The sequence below is a fragment of the Dryas octopetala genome, chromosome 7, assembly GCF_963921425.1.
Source record: "Dryas octopetala chromosome 7, drDryOcto1.1, whole genome shotgun sequence".
NCBI lineage: Eukaryota > Viridiplantae > Streptophyta > Magnoliopsida > Rosales > Rosaceae > Dryas > Dryas octopetala.
This window is the reverse complement of record NC_141372.1, coordinates 18,083,362-18,107,971: the sequence shown is the minus strand read 5'-3', so window position 1 is coordinate 18,107,971 and position 24,610 is coordinate 18,083,362. Positions and strand designations below refer to the sequence as shown.

The 24,610-nt window shown below is 36.9% G+C and overlaps 3 protein-coding genes across 3 annotated transcripts; 1 reads left to right on the top strand and 2 right to left on the bottom strand.

The window, feature by feature from the left end:
- Positions 1–7,100: 7,100 nt before the first annotated feature.
- Positions 7,101–8,829, bottom strand: LOC147280205 (uncharacterized). The gene is made up of 6 exons (XM_086251888.1): positions 8,781–8,829; positions 8,507–8,680; positions 8,306–8,413; positions 8,145–8,214; positions 7,954–8,052; positions 7,101–7,408 (listed from the first exon to the last, which is right to left on the bottom strand). Exons 1-6 carry the CDS (start codon positions 8,819–8,821, stop codon positions 7,319–7,321), a joined length of 582 nt encoding a protein of 193 aa, XP_086108014.1. The 5' UTR covers positions 8,822–8,829; the 3' UTR covers positions 7,101–7,318.
- A 3,063-nt stretch (positions 8,830–11,892) lies between these two features.
- LOC147280204 (uncharacterized) lies at positions 11,893–15,289 on the bottom strand. The gene is made up of 3 exons (XM_086252154.1): positions 12,828–15,289; positions 12,627–12,732; positions 11,893–12,543 (listed from the first exon to the last, which is right to left on the bottom strand). Exons 1-3 carry the CDS (start codon positions 15,287–15,289, stop codon positions 11,893–11,895), a joined length of 3,219 nt encoding a protein of 1,072 aa, XP_086108280.1.
- Positions 15,290–17,932: 2,643 nt separating this feature from the next.
- On the top strand, positions 17,933–18,328 carry LOC147280203 (uncharacterized). Its single transcript, XM_086252153.1, has one exon. The coding sequence runs from the start codon at positions 17,933–17,935 to the stop codon at positions 18,326–18,328; it is 396 nt and encodes a 131-aa protein (XP_086108279.1).
- Positions 18,329–24,610: the final 6,282 nt, after the last annotated feature.

The window sequence follows — 24,610 nt, the reverse complement described above, 5'->3', positions numbered from 1 at the left end:
AGTTTCTTGCTATTTAGTTCTTGCATAAATAGGTTTATTGCTTTCTTATCGCTTTCTTAGTTTAAAATAGTTTAGATTATGCGTTTTACAGTTCACACTCATATTACTACTATCAATACCGAAGAGCATCTTTGTTTTGATTTTGTTTTTACTATTATTTACTTGATCCTAATTTCACACTAGTCACTCGCACTTTCACGTTTACTCATAGCAGCACCATGACACCTGATAACGTGCATTTACCCTAAGTCCTTGTTGCCAAGGCAGTTGAGCCTTTAGGACCGAGGGGTGTTCCTTCCTCGGTCCTCGGTCCACGGTCGCTTGACCGGAAGTTAGATTCGCACATCATCATCCATTGTACTCGGCCTTTCGGTCGTGTGCTGGCACACCCCAAACGCAAAATAGAACGTTACAAAATCAAGCCTTTGACCAAGCCTTTGACCAAGCCTTTAAATAAGGAGATTTGCTAATTTGTAGAGATTCACTTTATGTATATATTTTTCTTAATTTCCTAATTGTGTAATTCCTTAGATATAGGCATAGTCACTTTCCTATATATACTGTACCTACACACGTTTGTAAATAAGAAAATACATAATTCATATTCCTTTTTTCACATGGTAGCAGAGCAAGAATTTTGCTCTTCCTTTTGATTTTTTTTTTTTCAGCCCTGGTGCGTAGTTCTTGAGAGGTATTCTCTTCCTCTTCCTTTTCTTATTCATGCATCTCCATGGGTGACGCATCAAAGAGCTCTACTGAGGGAATGATGGATCCCTCAAATCCTTATGATAATTACGGAACTTGGTGTCGTTCCATGACCATTGCATTAAGTGTGAAGAACAAGATCGGACTCGTTGATGGTACAGTCTGTTAGAATAACATAGATGACCTTAAATGCATACAAGTTAAGAACTTCATCAATCTAATTAAATTGAACAAGATCATAGAAAGAATTTTTACCTGTAGATGCCATTAGTTTGATTCACTGCCAGAGAAGAGGTCTTCTGCTCTCTTCAGACTTGATTCTCACTAGCAATAGGAACTAGATAATATTGAGCGTGTTTTTTTTTTTTTTTTTTTCTGAGAGAGCAGGGACCTCCTTATATATCAGCTATAGCACTTATTTGTTCTCCTCCTATTAAGGAAACACAACTAACCACTTCCTGATTTGTAGTCGAGTCAATAGAATAAGATAGTCCAAATGTGTAGGACTCTTTGTAAATTCAAACAGCTGATAACATGCTAAACAAACGGTCAAGTCCACTTAAGATTTCTAACAATTTCCCACTTGGACGCAGACCAGTTTTTCATTGCATATATCATAACATGATTGAATCACAAACCTTTGTGATCACTTGAGACCACACATTTGAACAAAATCCTAAAGCACCAGTCAAAACCAATTCTTAATATAGAACCATAAGAAAGTTCATGTTAAATAAAGCATTAGTCTCTTATGATCACATGTATCAAAAATCAGAAATACAAGGCACCTCCAATCAGATGTTGACATAAGAAAACGAACTTGATTTTCATCTATTGGTCGAGCCGAATGATTTCTTAACAGAAAACTCTTTATGCTTCAACTTTAGAAGCTTGAATGTTTTGTCTAGATCAAAACAATTCATTAACCTTATTGGTATTAAAGTAACACCATCAAAACAACAACAAATAATGCTGTAAAAACATGAACTCAGACTTTATTAATGTAATTCACAGCTATACAGAACATGAAAAACACAAGTATAGCTGTTAAAACCAAAACCTTATTTGTGAACCAGAATGAAAATATAAGTACAAAGATAAAATACTTATTTCATTCCCACTGACCTGCAACATCAAAAGATTCAACTAAACCCATGTGAGTGACATGATTTTGAAAAACACTTACCGGTAAACCTTTAGTAAGAGGGTCAGCAATATTCATATGAGTGCTAATGTGCTCAATAGTGACTTGTTGCTCTTTAACCATGTCTCTGACCTTTAAATACTTAATATCCATGCTTCTAGAAGCAGCAGTCCTCTTATTGTTTTTGGAAAAGAATACTGCTGCTTCATTGTCACAATAAATCTTGAGGGGCCTGGAAATCGAATCTACAACTTTCAAATCTCCAATGAAATTCTTTAACCATGCAACTTGAATTGAAGCCTCAAAGCAGCCTATATATTCTGCTTGCATAGTAGAAGTCGAAATGATTGTCTGCTTGGCACTTTTCCATGAAACAACTCCACCAGCCAAGAAAAACAAATATCCAGAAGTTGACTTTCCATCATCTTTGCACCCTGCCAAATCAGAATCTGTATAGGCAAAAACCTCAAGCTTCTCACATTTACCATACACAAGCATATACTGTTTTGTCTTTTGCAAGTACCTTAAAACTTTTTTAGCTGCAATCCAATGTTGCAACCCAGGAATTGATTGAAATCTGCCCAAGACACTCACAGCAAAAGCTATATCTGGCCTAGTGCATACTTGTGCATACATCAAACATCCTACTAATGAGGCATATGGTTTATCTTGCATGCTCTTCTTTTCTAACTCATTTCTTGGACATTGATCTAGGCTGAATTTATCTCCTTTTCCAATAGGAACTTCACCACAAGAGCAATTCTCCATATTAAACCTTTTGAGAACACATTCAATATATGCTCTTTGTGATAATCCCAGCATGTTCCTTTTTCTATCCCTGGTAATTTCAATGCCAAGGACAAAGGAAGCTTCACCTAAATCCTTCATCTCAAAACTATTAGACAACATGGATTTTGTTTCTTTCAGTAAAATTAAATCACTGCTGGCCAGAAGAATATCATCAACATATAATACCAAGAAAATGAATTTAGAACCACTAACCTTCAAATAAATGCATTCATCCAATCTATTTTCAGCAAAGCCAAAAGAAGTGACAATTTCATCAAATTTAATGTACCATTGTCGTGAAGCTTGCTTAAGGCCATATATAGACTTTGACTTCCTTCCCCTTTTCAACAAAACTTGGAGGTTGCATCATATAGATGTTTTCAGATAAATCTCCATTCAAGAACGCGGTCTTAATATCCATTTGATGGAGCTCTAAGTCAAAATGAGCCACCAAAGCCATCATAACCCGCAAGGAGTCCTTTGAGGAAACTGGAGAAAAGGTTTCAGTATAGTCCACTCCTGCTCTTTGAGTAAAACCCTTCGCGACCAACCGAGCCTTGTACCTCTCAATGTTGCCTTTCGAGTCTCCCTTGGTTTTGAAAACCCACTTGCAGCCAATTGGTTTTATAGCTTCACTAGTTTCTACAAGTGACCATACCTTGTTCTTGTACATGGAATTGAGTTCCTCTTTCATTGCAAACTTCCACAAAGCAGATTGTTCACTTTCCATTGCTTGTTTATATGTTAAAGGATCATCTATATCTCCACCATATTCTGCCTCTTGAAAATAAACTTGATAATCTGTACAAATAGCAGACTTTCTTACCCGTTGTGATTGTCTTCTTGGAGCTGGATTAATAGGCTGAGTGGGAACTTGTGGTGGTGAATTATGATGATTAAAATCTGGTTGTTCATCATGAATAGCCTGATTCTCTAGGGCTGCTAAACTAGGCACTTCATCATTAGCATAATCACAATTTAAATGCAAAGGTATAATGCATGAGGATGGTGCTGATGTACTAGCAACTTCAGAATTATCTTCATCAAAAATAAAGTTGCTTATTTGCCTTATTCCCTGCATCCAAATCTTCAAGGAACTTTGCATTATTAGTCTCAACAATCCGGGTATGCAAATGTGGGCTATAAAATCTGAAACCTTTAGATTTTTCAGAATATCCAATGAAAAAACAACTTTCAGTTCTTGAATCTAGTTTTTTCTCCATGGGATTATATAATCTAGCCTCTACCCTACAGCCCCAAATATGAAAATGTAGCAGACTAGGCTTTCTTCCAACCCACAATTCAAAAGGAGTTTTCGGCACAGCTTTACTTGGTACTCTATTGAGAATATAATTGGCAGTTTTCAAGGCTTCCCCCTACAAAAATTTAGGCAAAGAGGATCGGCTTACCATACTCCTTACCATGTCCTTCAGAGTTCTGTTATGCCTCTCAGCCACTCCATTTTGTTGAGGGGTTCCAGGCATGGTGTAATTAGCCACAATGCCACATTCTTCAAGATATTTGGCAAAGGGTCCTTTCTGCTGTCCTGCTTCAGTGTACCTGCCAAAATACTCACCACCCCTATCTGATCTCACAGCCTTAATGTCAATTCCCAGTTGTTTTTCAACTTCAAGTTTAAAAACTTTGAAACAATCAAGAGCATAAGATTTTTCTGAAATTAAAAATACATAACCATATCTTGAAAAATCATCAATAAAAGTTACAAAATAACTATTTCCGCAGATAGTTTGAATTGGGAATGGTCCATAGACATCTGTGTGAATGACTTCTAACAATTGTGTGCTGCGTTTGGCAACCAATTTTCTTTTATTTGTTAATTTACTCTTTATGCAGTCAACACAAGTGTGGAAATCATCAAAATCTAGTTTTGGCAGAATGTTATCCTTTATTAAACGTTCTATTCTAGCTTTAGAAATATGCCCTAATCTCATATGCCAAAGCATAGAAGATTTTTCATTTATGAGCATTCTTTTGGAATTAGAACATTCAACATTCAAATATTCATCACAAATAGAACATTCAAGCTGCCATAAGTCATTATTAAGAACAACTCTGCCAAGCATAACATTAATTTTATTCTTCTAAAAAATCCTCAAATTGTCATCATCCAAAATAAATAAATAACCAGCTTTAACTAGTTTAGATGCGGAAATTAAATTCCTTCTCATGGAAGGTACAAAAAGAACATTATTTAGTTTCAAAACATAACCAGAACCTAATCTAAGCTTGACAGTGCCAATTGATTCAACTGCAACTTTCTTTCCATTTCCAACAAAAACTTTGAATTCCTCTTTATTTGGTGCTCTCTTGTTTGTCAATCCCTGCAAAGTATTGGTGATATGGATAGAAGAACCAGTATCAAACCACCAAGAATTCATAGGGACATCAACAAAGATTTGACTCAATGCACACAAAAACATTAAAATTACCTCTTGCAGCAAGCCATTTCTTATGCTTGTCACAATTTTTCTTCATGTGACCTGCTTTCTTGCAGAAGTAACATTTAGAAACTTTCGTTTGGGTTCCAGATTTATTGACTTTAAAGCTTTGAGATCCTTTAGATGATGATGCAGATAGTTTGGCAGAAACATTAGAAGAAGACTTTATAGCATTAGGAGACTTACCAGAATTTGAGGCACCATCCTTCTTACCACTGGTCGAATGAACAAAATTCACAACATCTAATTTCTCATTTTTCAGCCTCTCTTCTTCTTGTGTACAGATTGAAATCAACTCATCTATGTCCCAAGTTTCCTTTTGTGTGTTGTAAGAAGTCTTCAATTGGCTGAACTTAAGTGGCAAGGAGTTGAGTGCCACATGGACAAGGAGGGAATCTGAAATCTCAACTTCCAGTTCTTTGAACTTGTTTGGCATGTCAATCATTTTCATGACGTGTTCTCTGACATTTTCGTTTCCATCATACCTTAAAGTAGTGAGTTGATTCATTAAATTGCTAGTTTCTGTCTTCTTTGATTCTCTAAATTTTTCACCAATAGCCTCCAGAAAAGCCCTTGCATTGGTATTGGGTGGAATTCCTCCCCTCACTGTGTCTGTCATGGATCTTTTCATGATGAGGAGAGACATCCTGTTAGCCTTTTCCCACTTCTCAAGCTTGAGAGCATGATTCTTCTTTTGTTCATCAGTGCAAGGTTCAATAGGAGCTTGTGGTTCATCTTCCCTCAAAGCTAAATCAAGATCCAATAGTCCAAGGATGTACTATCTCCACATCTTGCTTCCATTTCTTATAGTTGCTGCCAGTCAAAGTCTCAATAGAAGAGAAATTGAATGATGAGGAATTCACAACTGTAGATGCCATTGGAAACAAGATACGCTAAAAAATCATTAACCATCAAGGAACTGAAATATTCAATAATTTTTCGTCCTTTAATAACCTTATGCATTGTTACAGATCACCTTTGGGTAGAAAAATAAAATGTGTCAAAAAATGTTTCCTTATGTACTGCCAATCACCACTACAAAATAGCAATCAGACAACGGATATTCACCGTTGTCTGAGTTTATAAATTTACCGTCGTCTAATCGAGTGTTGTCTATTCATACCCCCAATAGACAACGGATAAAATCCGTTGTCCTGGTGAACCTACACAACGGTTATATATTAACCACCGTTGTATATACGACCTTTAAAATCAATGATTTGGAAGATACCGTTGTTGAGTGCCAATTTAAACATCGGTTTATGTTTAAAAACCGATGTTTATATATATGTTAAACAACGGTTATGTTAAGTAAAGAATTGGTTTTACAACTATTTTAGGTCGAAACACGAGGTGTAATAGCCATTAAAACAACGGGTTTTTGTTCAAAACCGTTGTCTAATCTATTGAATAATATGTGTATTGCCATGTCTATAGGTGTTTCAAACTACGGTGTTTTATATGAAACCGTTGTATTCATGCATTAAGAAAATTAAATATTAACCATATAACCGTTGTATATACTTATTTGGTACATCGATTTTTGGATTAGAAACTGTTGTATGAAGGTACTTAGCACAATGGCTTCTTAAGATTTGTGTGGTATTCTTAAGAATTAGACAATGGTTTATTATATTGAACCAATGTAAGTCAGGGGCACAGACCACGCTTTTGATCGAAAAACTGTTGTATAATGTGCCTGTTTACATCACTTTTTAGAAACTCCCAATTGTCTTTGACCACAATGCAATTATGAACAAACAATGCAGAATCTGATTGATGAGATAGGTTGTTTTGGTACAACCATTAATTGATTCCCTTCATAATTAACATTCCTAATAAATTATACATTTACAAAATACCAATTCACAATAATAAAGGATTGGAATTTCTAATATAACCAAATAATATAAGATATTTAAAGGTAGTAATTGTATATATGTACCTTGCTCCCTTAACCCAATTTCATTCACAAAACCAGCCATATATTCCATAAACAAAAACCCTCCATATATACCTTTCCAAAAAACTAGGCATCAATCTAATGAATCAACCTAATTGCTGCCATATATATATCAAAATATTATCCAGCAGCTAGCCTATCAATCATCCCAAGCTAATCTAGCAAAGTAATCAATATATCATATATACCCAAAGCTAGTCTAGCTAAACATATGGCCTACGTAAAAAAGGTGTCATGCAAAAATCCAACCAGAAATGTCTACATAAACTGGCCCACGAAGTTTGCCCATTCAGCCCGGACTTCATCGATATCTTCTTGGGTATAAGTGTTGTCCTGCCTTCGTTCCCACTGAAACAAGGCAAACATGGAGTACTAATTAAAAATAAAATTCAACCAAAAATTTTATGTAACAAAGATAATGATGTAACACCACAAATAGAAAGAAGAGGATTAGTTCTAAATCTCAATGTCCCAACCTCCCTGGCCCTCTATATTTGTGATGGCATGTCACTATCCCTGCTTGCATTTCATTTGTTCATATTGTTTTTTTTTTTGGGGGGGTAAGAGGCATTTGTTAATCTATGGTCTCAATTTAAAATTCATCTATTTCTAAGACCCATTTCCCATCTTTGTTCGGTTAATTGAAAGCAGTTGAGGTTCCTGGGACTATCAAGGTGGCGCCAACAAACACTTCCAAAACTTGAGCAAGCATATTCTATTATTACATTGTGAAGCTCAAGGTCTAAACAATTTATAAGTCATTTTGACATGATATTATATAGCTCCTAAGAGTAGCAAGGGTTCAAAATGTCGAAGTAAAAGACAATTATCATATCACTGCTCATACCAAAAACATGACCAACATAATGTCAGGTTGGCTGACTAATTCATACCTTATTCACAAAAGCTAAGCCCTCATCTTCAATTATTTCCTTCATAAAGCGCATAACAAAATAACCACACTCCTTGTCACTTGGTTGTTGAGGAATGCCCTAAATACAAATAAACATTAATTAGAATGAGCACATATATAGTTCATTTAGCAATTTGTTATTTGATGTTTAAAGCAAACAAGCCAACCTACCGCCATATTTTTCCAAATTATTGTTTTACGCCCTTGCCTATTCACTTGAGCATTGAATATTTTAATCCCGCTGTGGCATGATCGAAAAACCAAATGATTTCAACACTTTATGAGATATAGAGTGAAATTATAAACTGATGACAAAAAAATTACAGCCTTACTTGTCCACAACAGTTCTCCATTCATCACCGATCAGACGCCTTCTCATTGGGTCCATAAAATAGACAATCTCCTTCTCCGGATTGATAACCGTCAACATCCAATGATTTCTACGCATTTAAAATTCTCTTTAAATACATTACATGGCTGGAAATGTGTATTTACATTGACAATCAAAGATATTTTAACATTGAATAACTTACCCGGAATTGTAAGGGACTAAAAAAATCTTATCGTTAGAAGACGTGGCGAACCTATCTGCCAAGTGCCGTGTTCTTTCCGTTACAGTTCCACACCCTATTGCACCAGTTCGAGCAGGGTCTACGAAACCAACCATGTTTACCATCTTTGATCTCTTCACCACATTGTACAAGTACCTAAAAAATATTTAGCAAGTCAAATAGCTAGCATGATTGAATAATCTCATCTTTTTTGCTGGATATTAATATGTAAAAATCCCCTATTCATTTTTTTTACCTCATGTAAACCACAATACAGTTGGCTGATATTTCAACCATGCCACCAAATTGGGTAATATCTTCGGACAGTATGTAGGTTCTACGAGCTGCCCCAAAAACGTCCGCCTCTATTTCAAAGTTGATTGTTAATCCCTCATTCATTACATTTTGTGCATACATGCACAACAACTTCAGTGGCGTAGGCATTGCTTGCAGGTTCAACACAATTCCCTTCATCCTATCTTGCTTCTCATCTTTTGCTTTCTTCAACACAATCTTGTCCTGCCCAGCACACATCCAAAGCACATATAACATTATAAAAATTAATTGTAGGGCTGGGTTTCAATTCATTCAAACCTCAATGGAGTACTTATAATCATCAAAAATCAATATGTTGTATTAGTTGACTACTTAATTTGTACATGCAGAGAGGGGTAATGGCCAAGTATTATTATAAATTTATAATAATACTTTGAAACAAGGTTTATAGTCAAATTATTGTATGTGAATTCAAATAAGTTGGGATGAAATATATACCTTCAAAACAATTTTCTTGTCCTGCCCAGATTCCAGGTGGACACAATCAGCATCCACATCGATCTTCTGCGTGTCTTTCTTGTCCACCTGCTGTTCAGCATTCTTCTTCATTTCCTTCTCCACATTTTCTTCAATATTGTCCTCAACTTTGTTCAGAATAAGAGTCTTCTTGACTGCATTGGTGCTTGCTTTATCAGAGCCATATCCAACAGTATGAGGAGTTGATGGAGTACCGGGATTAGGGGCTAACATCTCAGGGGTTGGTCCCTCAGCCTTGGAATTCTTCCCTTCCTCTATTTCATGAATTTTCTCCATCCAATATTTTCGTTCCTCAGCTATTATCTTCTCCCGCTCCTCTTCCATGATCTGTTTGACACTATCTCTGATTGTGTCTTTTATACTCTTTCTTGGAGGGAGCCTAAAGTAAGAACTAGGCTTTACATAACCTCCCACAGCTCTAACTCGCCCCGAGTGCTCAGGGGTCCCTAATGCCATTGTTAGCACATCAGTGGTACCAGAAATAGATAATGTGCCATCAGCTACCTGTTTCTTCAAATCCTCCTGAAACAATATATGTCTTATAAATAAACAAGGACAAATAAAGTTGATTTCAAATTTAAAAAGAAGTCAACATTGTCAGATCCAACATTGGTAGGATTATAATCAATACAATATCAGTAGCTTACTTACAATTCTGGCAGCAGTCTCCGCTACCTTTGCATTTGGGATCTTCCCACTTTTATCTTCGTGTGCTTTAATCCAAAGGGATGCCCGATCAAACTCCGCATCAGGCATTGTTTTCAGCTTTAAAACAAACAAATGATTAACATGTTAATAAACTTGATTAACATCTTAATATATATATTCAACCAAGGCAGTTAAAATTCACACTAACCAGTTCATCCTCCAAACCAGCATACCCTTTACGCGATAGTCTATGACGATACTCATGCTTAGATATCCTATCCACCTGTTCGTTGTGAAGTTGCTGCAAAATAGAATATTTCCACACAGTGATGACTCTATTTACAAGTTTAAAAACAACAATTTTATAGAAATAAAACAAAAGAAAAAGCTGACATGCAGACCAGGCCAAGGATCACTTGCATGGTCATCCCAATTCAAAGTCCTGGCAGCTCACTTGCCAGGACAGAAAGGGAGGATTTAATACACATGTACAAAAACAGCTGCATTAGTTGTGAGCCAGGACAGAAAGGGAGGATTTATTACTGGTACAGTAATATGCTATCTGCATTAGTTGCACATTAATGCATATGTAGCTAACAGCTGTGAGCCTGTGACTTGAATTGTGTGGTTGTTGTGGCTGTATGTTGTGTACTTGCAGGTGCATGCATGTTTTTATGATGCACAATTTGGTTTCAATTTCTTAAACCATTTTAGAAGCCACACATTGTATTTCAAAAACTGCTATAAATATAATCTGTAACCCTATCCTACTTCAGTTACATGCATTTTCAAACAAGAAAAAATAGGCATAATTAATATCTTACCTCCCACTGATCCGAAATCCTAGAGTTCACAAAGACCTTCCAATCTGCCTTCTCAATAAATTCATACTCTTTAGGAGGGTCAATTAATAAATCAGGTTGGTCTTTGTAAGGGAGTACATATTTAGTAGTCAGTCTAGACTTGAATTCCCTCCACTTAGATGATGCAGATGCTAACACCATCTTCCTACATTCAGCAGGTAGCACAAAAGCCATCTACTTGCATAGAGAAACACACGTTACACAATTTACATCTTAATAAAACTGTAATTTTATAAAGTTTTAGTATGATAATGTACTAGTCATATAAATGTGGGACAAATGTTGCTTACCTCTACATTTTCCCAAATTTTGGCCTTTACATGATCATCCACTTTCTTCCAAGTGTCTATGATAATTGGGACCTTTGTACGTGCTAAAGTCCCAATGTAAGACTGCATCTCGGTCGCTGCCTTCCCATGTGGCTGCCCTTTTGCATTGAACTCCACCGCCTTTTTGACTTTCATTATTTTTCGCCTTACAATGCGAGGCATTGTAACCATCCCCCTCTTATTCTTTCCATTAACTGAGCTCTCGGTGGTGGCAGTGTCCTTTGTCACCTTCGATTGAGATGAAGTGGGCTCAGCTGCCTTTGATTTGGAGGTCTTCTTCTTGGAGGAAGCCACTGCCTTTGCACCCATTGAAGTGGGCTCAGCTGATTTTGATTACTGTAAAAAATAAATAAATAAATGATTGAAACCTATAGAATTTACTACTAAAGATTTAATTTTCAGTACCAAGTAAAAACTCATGAATGGCAGTGTCATAGAGATATGCTACATATCCTTCCAATTAGATTAATAGAACTAACCTTTACTTATCTGTAGTTTCTGCTAAATTTTGCAAAGAATGCAAAGAATGCAGTAAAGCACCTGCAAAACAATACCAATCATGGATTAAAAGCTTTATATAATCAGATACATGGATTAAAAGCTTTATATAACCAGAAAAACACTTAACCAAAAATCACACATTAAAAATAAACACACAGTCATGGCTCAAGCAAAACAAAAAAACCAGTTACCTTAGATAAATGCCCTTTTGATACTACTGATCAATCCATATACCCTCACCATCAGGTCTAATGCAATTTGTAGGATTTTCACTAACAATGTCATCAAATGTCTCAATGGATGGAAGATCTCTGGTAAAAGGTTCATGATCCACTATAATATCCCCTAACTCATCATCATAATCGCAATCATTGTAATTTCTATCTTGGGTTGATAGAACAACAGACCATGCAGCATCTGCAGGGTCTTCCACGTAAAAGACTTGTTTGACTTGGCTAGCCAAAACAAATTGATCATGCTTGAAACCTATCCTACTAAGATTGACCAAAGTAAAGCCTAGATCATCTATTTTAATTCCATTTGTATTCTCAACCCAATCGCACTTAAAGATAGGAATTCTAAACTTGAAGTAGTCAAGTTCCCATATTTCTTGAATCACCCCATAGAAACACATATCTGTGATTATGGGGTTTTTATCTTTCGCACTAGAAATTTGCATTGTATCACCAACCCAACACACGCCACTGTTTTGAACAGCCCGAACTGCATCACGAGTCTTAGTATTAAAATGAACCCCATTAATGGAATAAGCATTAAATTTCGGGACTTCCATGCATGGCCCATCAGCGAGCCAACTCAGCGTGTCTGGTATGTCATTAGTTTCACAATTGAGGTCAGATTTAACCTGCAAGGATAAACACTCATTTACATACAAGCTAGGAATTACTTATATAGCTTAGTGCATCCTTTTAAGAAACTAACACTTACTCGATTCTTTAACCAAAGAATGAAAGTGCGATTGTGCTTATCTTGCAGCCACTTTTCATTTTTTTTGAACCTAGGATGTGTAGCCTTCAAATAGCTCATATGCTCACTACAAAAAATGTTAGAATCCTCAATTAATATTGACAGTTGTGCTACTCAAAGACTTAATTAATGAACATGAAAATGAAGTCAGATTTCCCTTACGCGATATAAGGTGTCACTTCCTTTGTATTCTCTAATACAAACAGATGGGCTTGGTCCAAAAGCTCACGATCAACCCTATGTATAGAAGCACCGGATAAGGGCTTACATTCCTTAGAAGATCCCTGATTGTGTCTTGATGGGATTCCAACAGTACTGCCACGAGAAAGATGTTCAAAGCAAAATTCCAAAGCTTCTTCAGCAATATAACACTCGGCAATGCAACCCTCGGGTCGATACCGATTCCGAACATACCCCTTTAGCACTTTCATATACCGTTCAAACGGATACATCCACCTAAAGTAAACTGGTCCACATAACTGAACTTCTCTAATAAGATGCACCGTTAAATGAACCATAATATCAAAAAATGATGGTGGAAAATACTTCTCGAGCAAACAAAGTGTAACCACTAGATCTTCCTGCGTCTTATCTAGTATAGAAGTATCCACCACTTTACTACATATAGCATTGAAGAAGAAACAAAATCTGATTATAGCATATCTCACAGGCTTCTCCAAAACTGAACGGATGGCCACGGGTAGTAATTGTTGCATGAAGGCATGACAATCATGTGACTTAAGGCCAACAAGTCTTAAATCCTCCATTGATACCAGACTCCTAACATTTGAAGAATACTGCTGAGGGACTTTCATACCAAAAAAAGAATTGCATACGGTTCTCTTCTCTTCCCTCGAAAGATTCCAACTAGCTGCAGGCAAATGAGTTCTTTTTTCTCCAACAATAGGTGCTAATTCAGTACGTACCCCCATGTCCAGGAGATCTAAACGAGCTGCAAGCCCATCTTTTGTTTTGGTAGGAATGTTCAACAATGTACCGATAATACTATCGCATACATTTTTCTCAATGTGCATAACATCGAGAATATGCCGAACATGAAGAGATTTCCAATATTCGAGTTGGAAAAAGATTGACTTCTTTTTCCAACACGCTCTTGTATCACCCTCCACCCGGTTACGGGGCCACTTTTTCTTCCCAAAAGGTAAGAAATTAAGGCTTTCCACCTTTGCCAATACTTCTTCCCCACTTAATGGCACAGGAGGTGGAGAAAATTCTTGACAATTATTAAATGCAGCCTTTTGCTTTCGATAAGGATGATGTCGTGCTAAGAATCTTCGATGGCCTATGTATGAGCATTTATTACCATGAACCAACCTGTGGGGTTTTGTGTGTTCTCCACATACTGGACATGCATTATATCCTTTTACCACACATCCAGATAAGTTACCATAGGCTGGAAAATCGTTTATTGTCCATAAAAGTACAGCTTTTAGAGTGAAATACTCTCCTTTGTATGCATCATACACTTCTGCAACTCCCTGCCATAGCCTTTTTAAATCATCAATCAAAGGTGCTAGGTAAACGTCTATATCATTTCCAGGTTGTTTAGGACCAGAAATTAATAGACTCATCATCATGAACTTTCTTTTCATACACAACCATGGTGGAAGGTTATAAGTGACAAGTAGAACAGGCCAGCAACTGTATCTACTACTTAAAGAGCTATGGGGATTGAAACCATCAGCTGCAAGTGCGAGTCTTAGGTTTCTAGGATCTTCAGCAAATTCAGGCCACTTATAGTCCACTAACTTCCAAGACGGGGAATCTGCAGGATGCCGCATCTTACCATCATTCACTCTTCCATGAACATGCCAAGTCAAACTCTCAGATGTTTTACTAGACTGAAACATCCTTTTAAACCTTGGGATAATTGGAAAGTACCACAACACCTTTGCGGGCACTCCCTCCTTAACAGTTGAATCCTTACTTAACTTCCACCTTGACACAGTACAATTGGGGCAATTAACCTCATCAGCATACTCATTCCTATACAAAATGCAGTCATTAGGGCATGCATGTATTTTCTCATAGTCCATACCTAATGCACACAAAGTCTTCTTAGCCTCATACATAGACGTGGGTATTTTATTACCTGATGGAAGAAAATCCCCAAAGGCAATCAAGAAGTCAGTGAAACTCGCATCACTCAATCCATGCTTTGCTTTCAAATTGTACAATCTTACAAGTGCTCCCAACTTGGTGAATTTATCACAACCAGGATATAAAGGTTCATCGCCATCCCCAACCGAATTAATGAAATCGTTACAATCATTTGAACATTCTTCCTCTTCATTATCTACCATATCCACTGTTTCGGAAACAAAATTAGTATCTTGTTCCTCCACACATCTACCTACATTCGCAAATCTACTTGAAACTTCTCCATGCCATATCCAAGTTTGGTAACTTTGGTCAACCCCATTTAAATAGAGATGATCCCTTATAACTCCAATCCCAAATTGTCTCATATTTCCACATTTTTGGCAAGGGCAATGAATGAGGTTTGGGTTTCTAGCATGCTGTAATGCAAAATTGAAGAATTCTTGAATCCCTAACTCATATGCCCTTGATCTCCTATCCGCATACATCCATGACTTATCCATCTTTCACCAAAAACAAACATATCATTTATAAAATCATACCAAATATTGACTCTATTGAAACAAAACAAAAAGAAATTAACACAAACTAAACATAACCACTATACCAGAACCCATAAACCTTGTACCTTTAACACACATATTTTTGGGTATTGGAGGGGCAGCAGCTATATATGCACTTCAATACAAAATTTCAAACTCCTAACTATTATTCCCATCAAATTCAAGTATGTTTTCTATAATGTGTAACAAAAGTAATGTGAATAGCATCAAGAAATCAACACAATCCCTACAATAGTCTAAAAATAAAACTGTACCAAACAAAGTAGTTATTCAACATGCAAGTACCAAGCTCAAACAAAGTAGTGAGTAATCCTAAACTATACCTAACTACATGCCAGAACCAACAAAACAGGGAAAACAAAAAAAAACCAAACAAGAAAAATAAAATGAAAACCAGCCTGATGAACTCACCTTTCCAATCCAATCAGTGCGCAGCCTATATTCACAATCCCCAAGCTCACTAAGCAATTCACCTCTTCAACTAATGCTGTCATATATAGGAAATTAATTATACAAGTTATCAAGATCTAAACAAAGCACAAAACCAAGCAGGAAAAAAACCCCGATATTTGGTGCTTTTCTAACCACAAAACAGAAGTGCACACCCTAACCCAAATTTGGGGCTTTTATTTAGAGAGGAAAAGACCCGTTCGAAATCTGATTTTTCATACCCATATTGAAATCTGTTTTTATTTAACAAATTTCATACCCTAACCCAAATTTACCTGAGTGATAGGCGAAGATGATGAACGGGAGTGCTTCTTTGGTCGATTAGTGTTGAAATTAGGGCACACAAATGGGCGACAAGGAAGGAGCTAGGAGGAGAAAGATGGCAGAAGTATTGAAGATTGAGCGATGAGTGAAACTTGGGCGATGAGTGAAGATTGAGCGACGAGTGCTTCTTCAGTCCCAGTGATGAGTGAAGATTGAGCGATGAGTGTACGAATTGGGCTGCAGTGAAGATTGAGGATGCAGTTGAAGTGTTCAATGGCGCTGAGTGCTTCTTCAGTCCCAGTGCATGCTTCTCGAATGGGGGCTAAGTGTTCTGTCTGAAGTCAAGAGGGTTTGACCCAAAAAGACTTAAGGCGCCAAAAGGGTTTCATTAAAGCGGGCGTGCGCTTTGACAATACAAAGACCCGCAAATTTTTAATTTTTGTGTAACTTGCCCTACACAACGGATTTTCCTAAAACTATTGTTTTTAATAATTTAGAAAAATCTATCCAACCAAATAGCATTGGATATGATACCATTATATAACGGTTTCTTAATACCCGTTGTGTATTAAATTAAGATAACGGATAAAATACTAACCGTTGTCTATTGACTGTTGTCTATTTATATAATTGTAGTGGTGAATATACAAGAAACTGAGATAACAAACAATTCCCACACCTTTAGGCAGAAGAAATTATTCACAACCTAAGTATCCATATATCTCAATACACTAATCTCAAATCCAACCAGAAAAAACAACCTCCTTTGGGAAAATTACTTTATCTGTTATGATTTAGAGATTACAATATTTTTGGCCTATGTTTCGAAAACAATGAATCAAGACAAACAATAAACTATCCACTTTGGTGAAAGGTTTAATTATTCTCTCAAAAATCAGACCAAAATTTTTCTATACTTGCTGTATGTATAGATAGAAATCGTGTGGGTATATCATGCTTTTATAAATAACCAAATGATGTGAATGTAATTAACTGTAAAGGTTATGTCAATAAAAACTAACCATCAATCATAGATCAAAACAGTTAACTATTATCTTTCATTTCATAAACCAAAACCCAAAAGATTTCTAACTTTATTCCTTGCAACCTGTAGAAAATAGCACATCCAAGAAAAATAGATACCAAAAGATCTAGTTTATTCAAATGAAAAAGGGTCAATAACCAACAAGCACCTCAAATAAACCAAAAACGACACCAGACTGTCGTTAATATTCTTGCTCGATACTTACAATTGCATAATCGAAAAATGTCAATTGTAAATGATGAATTCAAAACGAATATGCGTAGCTCTGATACCACATGTTAGAATAACATAGATGACCTTAAATGCATACAAGTTAAGAACCACATCAATCTAATTAAATTGAACAAGATCATAGAAAGAATTTTTACCTGTAGATGCCATTAGTTTGATTCACTGCCAGAGAAGAGGTCTTCTGCTCTCTTCAGACTTGATTCTCACTAGCAATAGGAACTAGATAATATTGAGCGTGTTTTTTTTTTCTTTTCTTTTCTGAGAGAGCAGGGACCTCCTTATATATCAGCTATAGCACTTATCTATTCTCCTCCTATTAAGGAAACACAACTAACCACTTCCTGATTTATAGTTGAGTCAGTAGGATAAGATAGTCCAAATGTGTAGGACTCTTTGTAAATTCAAAGAGCTGATTACATGCTAAACAAACGGTCAAGTCCACTTAAGATTTCTAACAGTCAAGATGCCATCCTCAAAGAGGCCTGCTTCGGAACATTTACTTTGGAAGTGCTGCAACGACATGATACTTTCGTGGAGCATGAACTCCCTCGATCCAGATTTAGCAAACAGTGTGATATACTCTGAATCTCCACATGAGGTTAATTTGGCTTGACTTCAAAGAAAGATTTTCGCAAAGTAATGCACCAAGAGTATTCCAGATCGAGAAGGATATTGCCTCCCACACTCAAGGCCAGATGACTATCGCAGCGTATTACACTAAATTAAAGGGCTACTGGGACGAGCTTGCATCTTACAATGATGTGCCTACTTGCTCCTGCGGTGCCATGAAAACTCACACAGAACGTGAAGAGAGGAATAGAGTCATGCAATTCCTTATGGGATTAAATGACTCATATGCTGTTGTACCCGGACAAATCCTTCTCATGCAGCCCTTACCTTCTCTCCACACGGCCTTTGCACTTGTTACACAAGATGAAAAACAACGGGAATTGATAATTACTCGTGCACCTGAAGAGAGTTCCTTTTAGTTATGGAAGACTTGGATTGATTCCACCCTTCGAGTTTTGTTCAAGTTCTTTCTTCCGCACAGCAATGTTAGCCGTCAAAACAACGTACAGAGTTGGGGGGAACAATCGCAACAAGAAGGAGCCTCTTCATTGCACTCATTGTGACAGGGACCACCAAACTATCGATACTTGCTATAAGTTACATGGATTTCCTCCAGGTCATCGACTTCACAAAGCAAATGGAAAATCCAGTAAGCCACAAGCAAGTCGTGGAAATCAACCTTCAGTTCACCATGTGCAGGGTACATCTTCCGCTGTTTCAAATATTCAAACAATTGCTCCAAGTCTTACAGCAGAACAATGTCAGGAAATTAATCATGGCCATGGTAAATGACACTCAGTCACAGGAACTTCTTCAGCCACAAGCATATGTTGCAGGTTTGTCAGTTCCATTTTGCAATTCTGATGTTTCTAGGGACTGGATAATTGATAGTGGTGCCACCGATCACATCACTTCTTTTCCTTTAACAAATTCCTTATCTTCCACGCATTTACCACCTGTGAAATTACCTACCGGTGAAAAGGTCAATATAAATTCTATCGGATGTTTTTTTGTTAATTCCAAACTTTCTCTTGATCATGTGCTTTCTGTACCCACCTTTCAATCTCATGTCTGTTAGAAAACTCACAAAGTCCTTGAATTGTTCTGTCATTTTCTTCCCTGATTTTTGCCTTTTGCAGGACTTGGCTAGGAAGAAGATGATTGGCATGGGTAAGCAGCGTGGGGGTCTGTGCTAACAGAAGATGATTGGCATATGTAAGTGTTGTTTTAGGGTTTAAAGTTTAGGTTTTGCTCAGAATTTATAAGTAAACGGTGTTAGGGCCTCAGCCCTCGGGGGTGGAAAATAAATAAAATAAAGTTAGGGGGAAAAAAGAGAACTCCAAAGTACGTAGTTAGGGGGCTAAAAATTAATTAATGGCCTTTTTATTTGGGATTGTTTTAGTTATGATTTAGTAAGAGACTTATGAGTTTTAAGATTAAAAATTTTGTTTTTTTTGGTTAGGAAAATAAGTGTAACTGCATTGCACTACCGATCAATTGGCACTTTCTTTTTGCCCTTGGTGTTCAAAAACCTCTATATATAACTGATTAAACCTAAAATGATCTATCTATACTATCAGTCCATTTCTAGAGTAGACGTACGCACCGTGCCCATCGGGCCATCGGTCAGCATTACAAATTGTTTTTGGTTTGATTACTATTGGCAACTTGTTAGTCACTTATTAAGTTTTAACTCTTGAATTTTAGGCAAATTTACACTCTATGGAGTTAAATTTGTTGAAAATGTCATAAAATTTGGGAAGTGGCAGCACTGATCCGTTGGCGCTGGAAATTCACAAAAAAAAAAAAAAAAGTGTGATCGTCCACTCTAGATAATATTTCTCTATACTATTATATAATATTTTTATTAATCATATACCCTTAACAATTTTAGCTACTTAATTTGTACAACAAACAATTTGTTTGGTCCCAATTGTATTATTAATAAAAAAATGCTTGGGTAGTCAACTTTGAGTACCAACCTAGCTTGTACTCATTACCAATCACATGAGTCTATGATGAGGTCCACCATCTTTTCTCTCATGGTGGACCCCATCATAAACTCATGTGATTAGTAATGAGTACAAGGTGGTACTCAAAGTTAAGTACCCAAGCAGTGCCCTTATTAATATGGGAAAATTGCACCAACACCCTCTAAATTAATTATTAGCTAGGGTGGTTTCATCAAAAAAAAAAAAATACAAAAAAACAAACAAACTATTAGGGGTATTACCATTAGCCTCCAAACAGAAATTTTTTTTTTTTTTTGAGAGGTCAAAATTAAAATTAACAAATTTCCATTAGTTAAGGGCCGGTTTCATAAAGTTTTTAAAGTAACAACAAAAACCTTATCAAACATTCAAACCGGCCCTTAACTAATGAAAATTTGTTAATTTTAAGTTTGACCGGCCACTAGCTAAACTAGCCTTCTTTCTAGCGTTAAATCTGTTCCTTAATTAATTACTTATAGCTACTGATCATACCTGTGGTCCATAGAAAAACTGTTGTCTTAGTTGTGGGTATAGAGGCTAATCTACAAATTAAGACACAAATAACAAGTTTTGATATTGAGTTAATATTAGCAACAGTCCGCAAACAATTTGAGGTCAAATTAGAAAAAATGATAGAATAGACTTAAGTGAGTAATATGGAAATTTTTGTGTTAAGACTCTTAAAGTAAAATTTGCGAACTCAATTGAGATTCGGGGTAAAGTTCGCAGACTGTTGCTATAATTAAGCCTTTTGATATGTAATGCAAATCAAGAGGAGTGAGACAGATCATATTAGAGTTATACAGAGACAAATGATAAGGTACGTACATCATGCAAGGATGGCTATGAGTACAAGAAAACTAAAAAAAGACAATGATATTGTCACTTTAAGCCAAAGCCGATGGTTATGGCCATGAGTGACAGTATTATGCCTAAATAGTAGACACACATAATAAATAAGAAAATACTAATTAAACATTAGAGCCATAACATTTCTCAATTAATTCTAACACAAGTTACTTATTACTTTTAGTAGAATTATTTTCTTGCAATAAATATACTAAGATTAGGGTTAATAATTATCAAATAATTGATTAAATCAATAAGAAGGGTCTTTTTTATCTCACGAACGATTCATTAACATCAAGAAATCAACATATCTAATTAATAAAAAAAGGTTTTTTGATTGATGGGAATATTTGAAGAACTACTAATTCGTCAACGTACATATATCCCATATCAAATCTGGAACACTTTGGTTCTTTCTAGAATTTGTGGTCGGTTTATAATGTGTATAAAATTAAATTTTGGATTATACCAATTAAAATACTTCAATTCTAATATAAATGAAAATACTAATGAAAACAAAAGCATAACTGGAAATAATTAAAAAAGAGTGATGCTTTTATATACATACAATTCCTTATTTCCTTATACCAACCAGTCAGTAGTATTTCTAAGAAAAACATAAAAATATGGCTGACTTATTTCCTTAGCATTATTGAAAATTATTTGAATGCACTCAACCACATATATAATAGGCTTATTATGATTTTTGCCCCCTGAACTATGATTCCATTCCTAATGTGCCCCCTGACTTATTAATTTTATCAATTTACCCCCTAACAGTTACAACGTTATTCTAATGTACCCCTTCGTCCAATTTCCGTCTTAACTTCCGTCTATTTTGCTGATGTGGCAGGGTATATTGGTCATTTTGACCTCCCTGAACCATTCAGCACCCCATTTTTTCCACCTAGATAGCCCCCAATTGCCACATACCCACATGTGGGACCCACCCGATGCCAGCTCAACTGGCCCTCTTTATCTCCTCAAATCCCCATCTCTAAAACACCCATGTTTTTTTTTTCAGAATCGAGCTTACCTCTCTCTCTCTCTCTCTCTCTCTCTCTCTCCACTAGCATCAATTTTCTCTTCTCTTCAAAATGAGTCGAAGCAGCCATCGAAGCTACCAGAGCAGGACGCACAACGAAGATGCTGATGGTGAATCATCACTGTGCTGCCACTGTGGATTGGTTGCACAAATATCTGTAACGACCCGACCCAAATTTTCACTAGAAATTTAAATTTTTATGTAACTATGTTTTTAAGAGGTTTATAAAAGATGTTGGGTTGTATTTTAAAGATTTTGAGATTTATTTGGAAAAAAAAAAAAAAAAAAGGTTTTGATTTAAATATTTATTTTTGTTTTAATTTAAGCTTGACCAAAAGTTGACTTTTAAAATGAATGAGTTTTCAACTTTGACTTTGGGTCCGTTAGATAGGTTTCGATTCCCCGAGTTCATAGACACGTAGCACGCTTCGATCCAAGTTACGGTTTGAAAGTTATGGGCGTTTAAAGCGAGGGGAAATTTCGTAAAATGGACAAATTGGGTTTAAAAATCAGATTTTTTTTCTAGAAGATTCTCTCTCTCTCTAGAATATTCTCTCTCCCTCTATTTATCCTCTCTCCCCGCACCCTCTCTCCCCATTTTTCCTTCCTCTCTCCCGCACCCTCTCCCCGGCGCCCACAACCCAGCAGCCACCACCTTCGCCGTCGACCGCCCCTCGCCGGCAAGCCTCACCAGCGTGACCCCACCCCACCGCGCCGAACACCCCCGGCCTTCTCTCTCCCCGAGTTCTCTCTCTTCTCTCTCCTCTGCTCGCGGCCAACCCAGCCAACCCAGCCACTTTCGGCGGCTGTCCCATCGACCCCGACCCCCGGCGACCTCCCCCGTCGGCCGATCAGCTCGGCCCGACCCTCCTCCAGCCAGCCCAGCTCCCACACGCGCGAGAACGAGGCCAGAGGAAGCCCAGCCCGCCACCACTGCTCGCTGGATTCCGGCCAAATCTCAGCCCATTTCATCCCTATTTTTGGTGAGATTTCTTCCTCTTCCTTTGGGTTTTCATTTTCCTAATTGATGTTGATTAATTTCGAATATATAGAAATTGGAAATTTCTGGGTTTTGAAGCCATTTCGGGTTGTTCTTTAATTTTCGGACTAGAGGGCTGTTTTTGTCGTTTTAAATAATAAATTATATTCCTAGGAACCCCAATTGTGGTTTAAGATTGAAGGATTGAGTGGGTTTGAGGAATTAGGCATTTCTTGGTTGAATTTGGAGTTGGGGCAGCCACTTTGGACGGCTCCTGCAGTGAGTCCGAACCCCCGCTGTCATTCGTAAATAAAAGATTAATTGTGGGCAATTGTGGAGTGAGTTATTGATCTTGGTTATGACGTTTTTGGTTAGGCTGAGCCGGAGAGCTTCCAGAGTGTTTATGTAGGAGTTTTGGGTCTATGAGTAGAGTTTGGGAATCGTCGAACTAGAATGGGAGGCGGGTGTGACGTTAAGTTAAGCACACATTTACATTTAAGTGCCTTGAGTCGGAACTAATTATATTTCGTCGATTGTCTATTTATAGGCGAGACGACCGCGGCTCAGAACGATTCGGGGGAGGATCGGAGCTAGGATTCTCACTGTGAGTGGACTAACTTTTAATTTTTCTGAAATGTTTTGTATGTTGATGATTAAATTCTATTATTTGGTTATATTGAGTTTGAATTTAAGCTAAGGGATTTTGAATTGAAATTTGGTTTTTAAATTCTTCTTTCCTAAATTGGAAATTGATATTTATGGTTTTTACATTTCAAAGTTTCATGGATTTATGAATTTAGATATTTTGAGTGGAACAAATGTATATTCGAGGAATTTGGTTTTGTTAAGAAGAGTTTTGGAAGAAAAATGAAAGGATTGAGATTTGAATTATGTGTTTGTGAGTTATCGGTTTTCAAACCACCTTTGCAGTACCCTCCAGGTTATCAGATCTAAAAGGTCTTTGGGACCCATCACGGCACGCACATAGGCTTTGGGCCGTGTGTCGGGATGCTTCGCCCTTTGGGGGCCGCTCTGCGTGCACGTACGACAGAATATCCGGCTCTGCGTGCGTACGACAGACTCTCGGCTCTGCGCACGTAAGACAGAATTTGTGGCTCTGCATGCGTATGACAGATTCTCGGCTCTGCGCATGTATGACAGATTATTTGTGGCTCTGCATGCGTATGACAGACTCTCGGCTCTGCGCATGTATGACAGATTCTATGGGTAACTGACTGGTGTGTGTTTTCAGCTGTTAAGTATTTTAAGTGATGAGTTTATGGCAGCAAAGGTTTTTAAGTAAGACAGTTTCAGTTGAACAGTTTTATTGATTTTCAGTATATTGAGAATGTTTGAGAAGAAAGTTTTCAGTTCAAGTTATTTATTTATAGATTGACAGTATCAATTTCAGTTTGAGAACTTGGATTTTCAAAGTTTGATTTTCAGCTTCAAATTTTATTACTTTACTGGGAAATGGTTTTAAAAAAATTGGGGGATTTCAAAGGACATCGTAAGGTTAAGCGTTAAATGTGGTTAAAAGGGTTTTTCTGAAAAAAAAAAAGTATTCAAACTATGATTTTCATTTCCGTTTAACTGTCCACTCACTGAGCCTATCTCACAGTTTCTTTGTTTTGTCTTACATTGTCCCCCAGGTAGTAGCTTTGGTGGAGGTCGAGCCAATAACGTCGAGGCATTTGCGTCCATATCCTTACTCCAACCCTGTAGGCGTTATTCTAGCTTTGTAAAATGGTTTCTATTTTAAAATGTTGGGTCTGAGACCCTATTTGGTTGTGGTAGAGGTGGTTGATGATTTAGAAGTGTTTTTAACAGGTTTAGA

Bases quoted from the DNA above. Each gene is read 5' to 3' on its own strand.
- LOC147280204 (XM_086252154.1), bottom strand. From the start codon at position 15,289: ATGGATAAGTCATGGATGTATGCGGATAGGAGATCAAGGGCATATGAG. The intron at 12,733-12,827 runs GTAAGGGAAATC...CATTTTTTGTAG, and splicing joins GAAGTGACACCTTATATCGC to TGAGCATATGAGCTATTTGA. The intron at 12,544-12,626 runs GTAAGTGTTAGT...TTATCCTTGCAG, and splicing joins TTCTTTGGTTAAAGAATCGA to GTTAAATCTGACCTCAATTG.
- LOC147280203 (XM_086252153.1), top strand. From the start codon at position 17,933: ATGAGGTTAATTTGGCTTGACTTCAAAGAAAGATTTTCGCAAAGTAAT.
- LOC147280205 (XM_086251888.1), bottom strand. From the start codon at position 8,821: ATGGTTGAAATATCAGCCAACTGTATTGTGGTTTACATGAG. The intron at 8,215-8,305 runs GTAAGGCTGTAA...ATCATGCCACAG, and splicing joins TGGAGAACTGTTGTGGACAA to CGGGATTAAAATATTCAATG. The intron at 7,409-7,953 runs GTATGAATTAGT...GCCTTGTTTCAG, and splicing joins GCTTAGCTTTTGTGAATAAG to TGGGAACGAAGGCAGGACAA.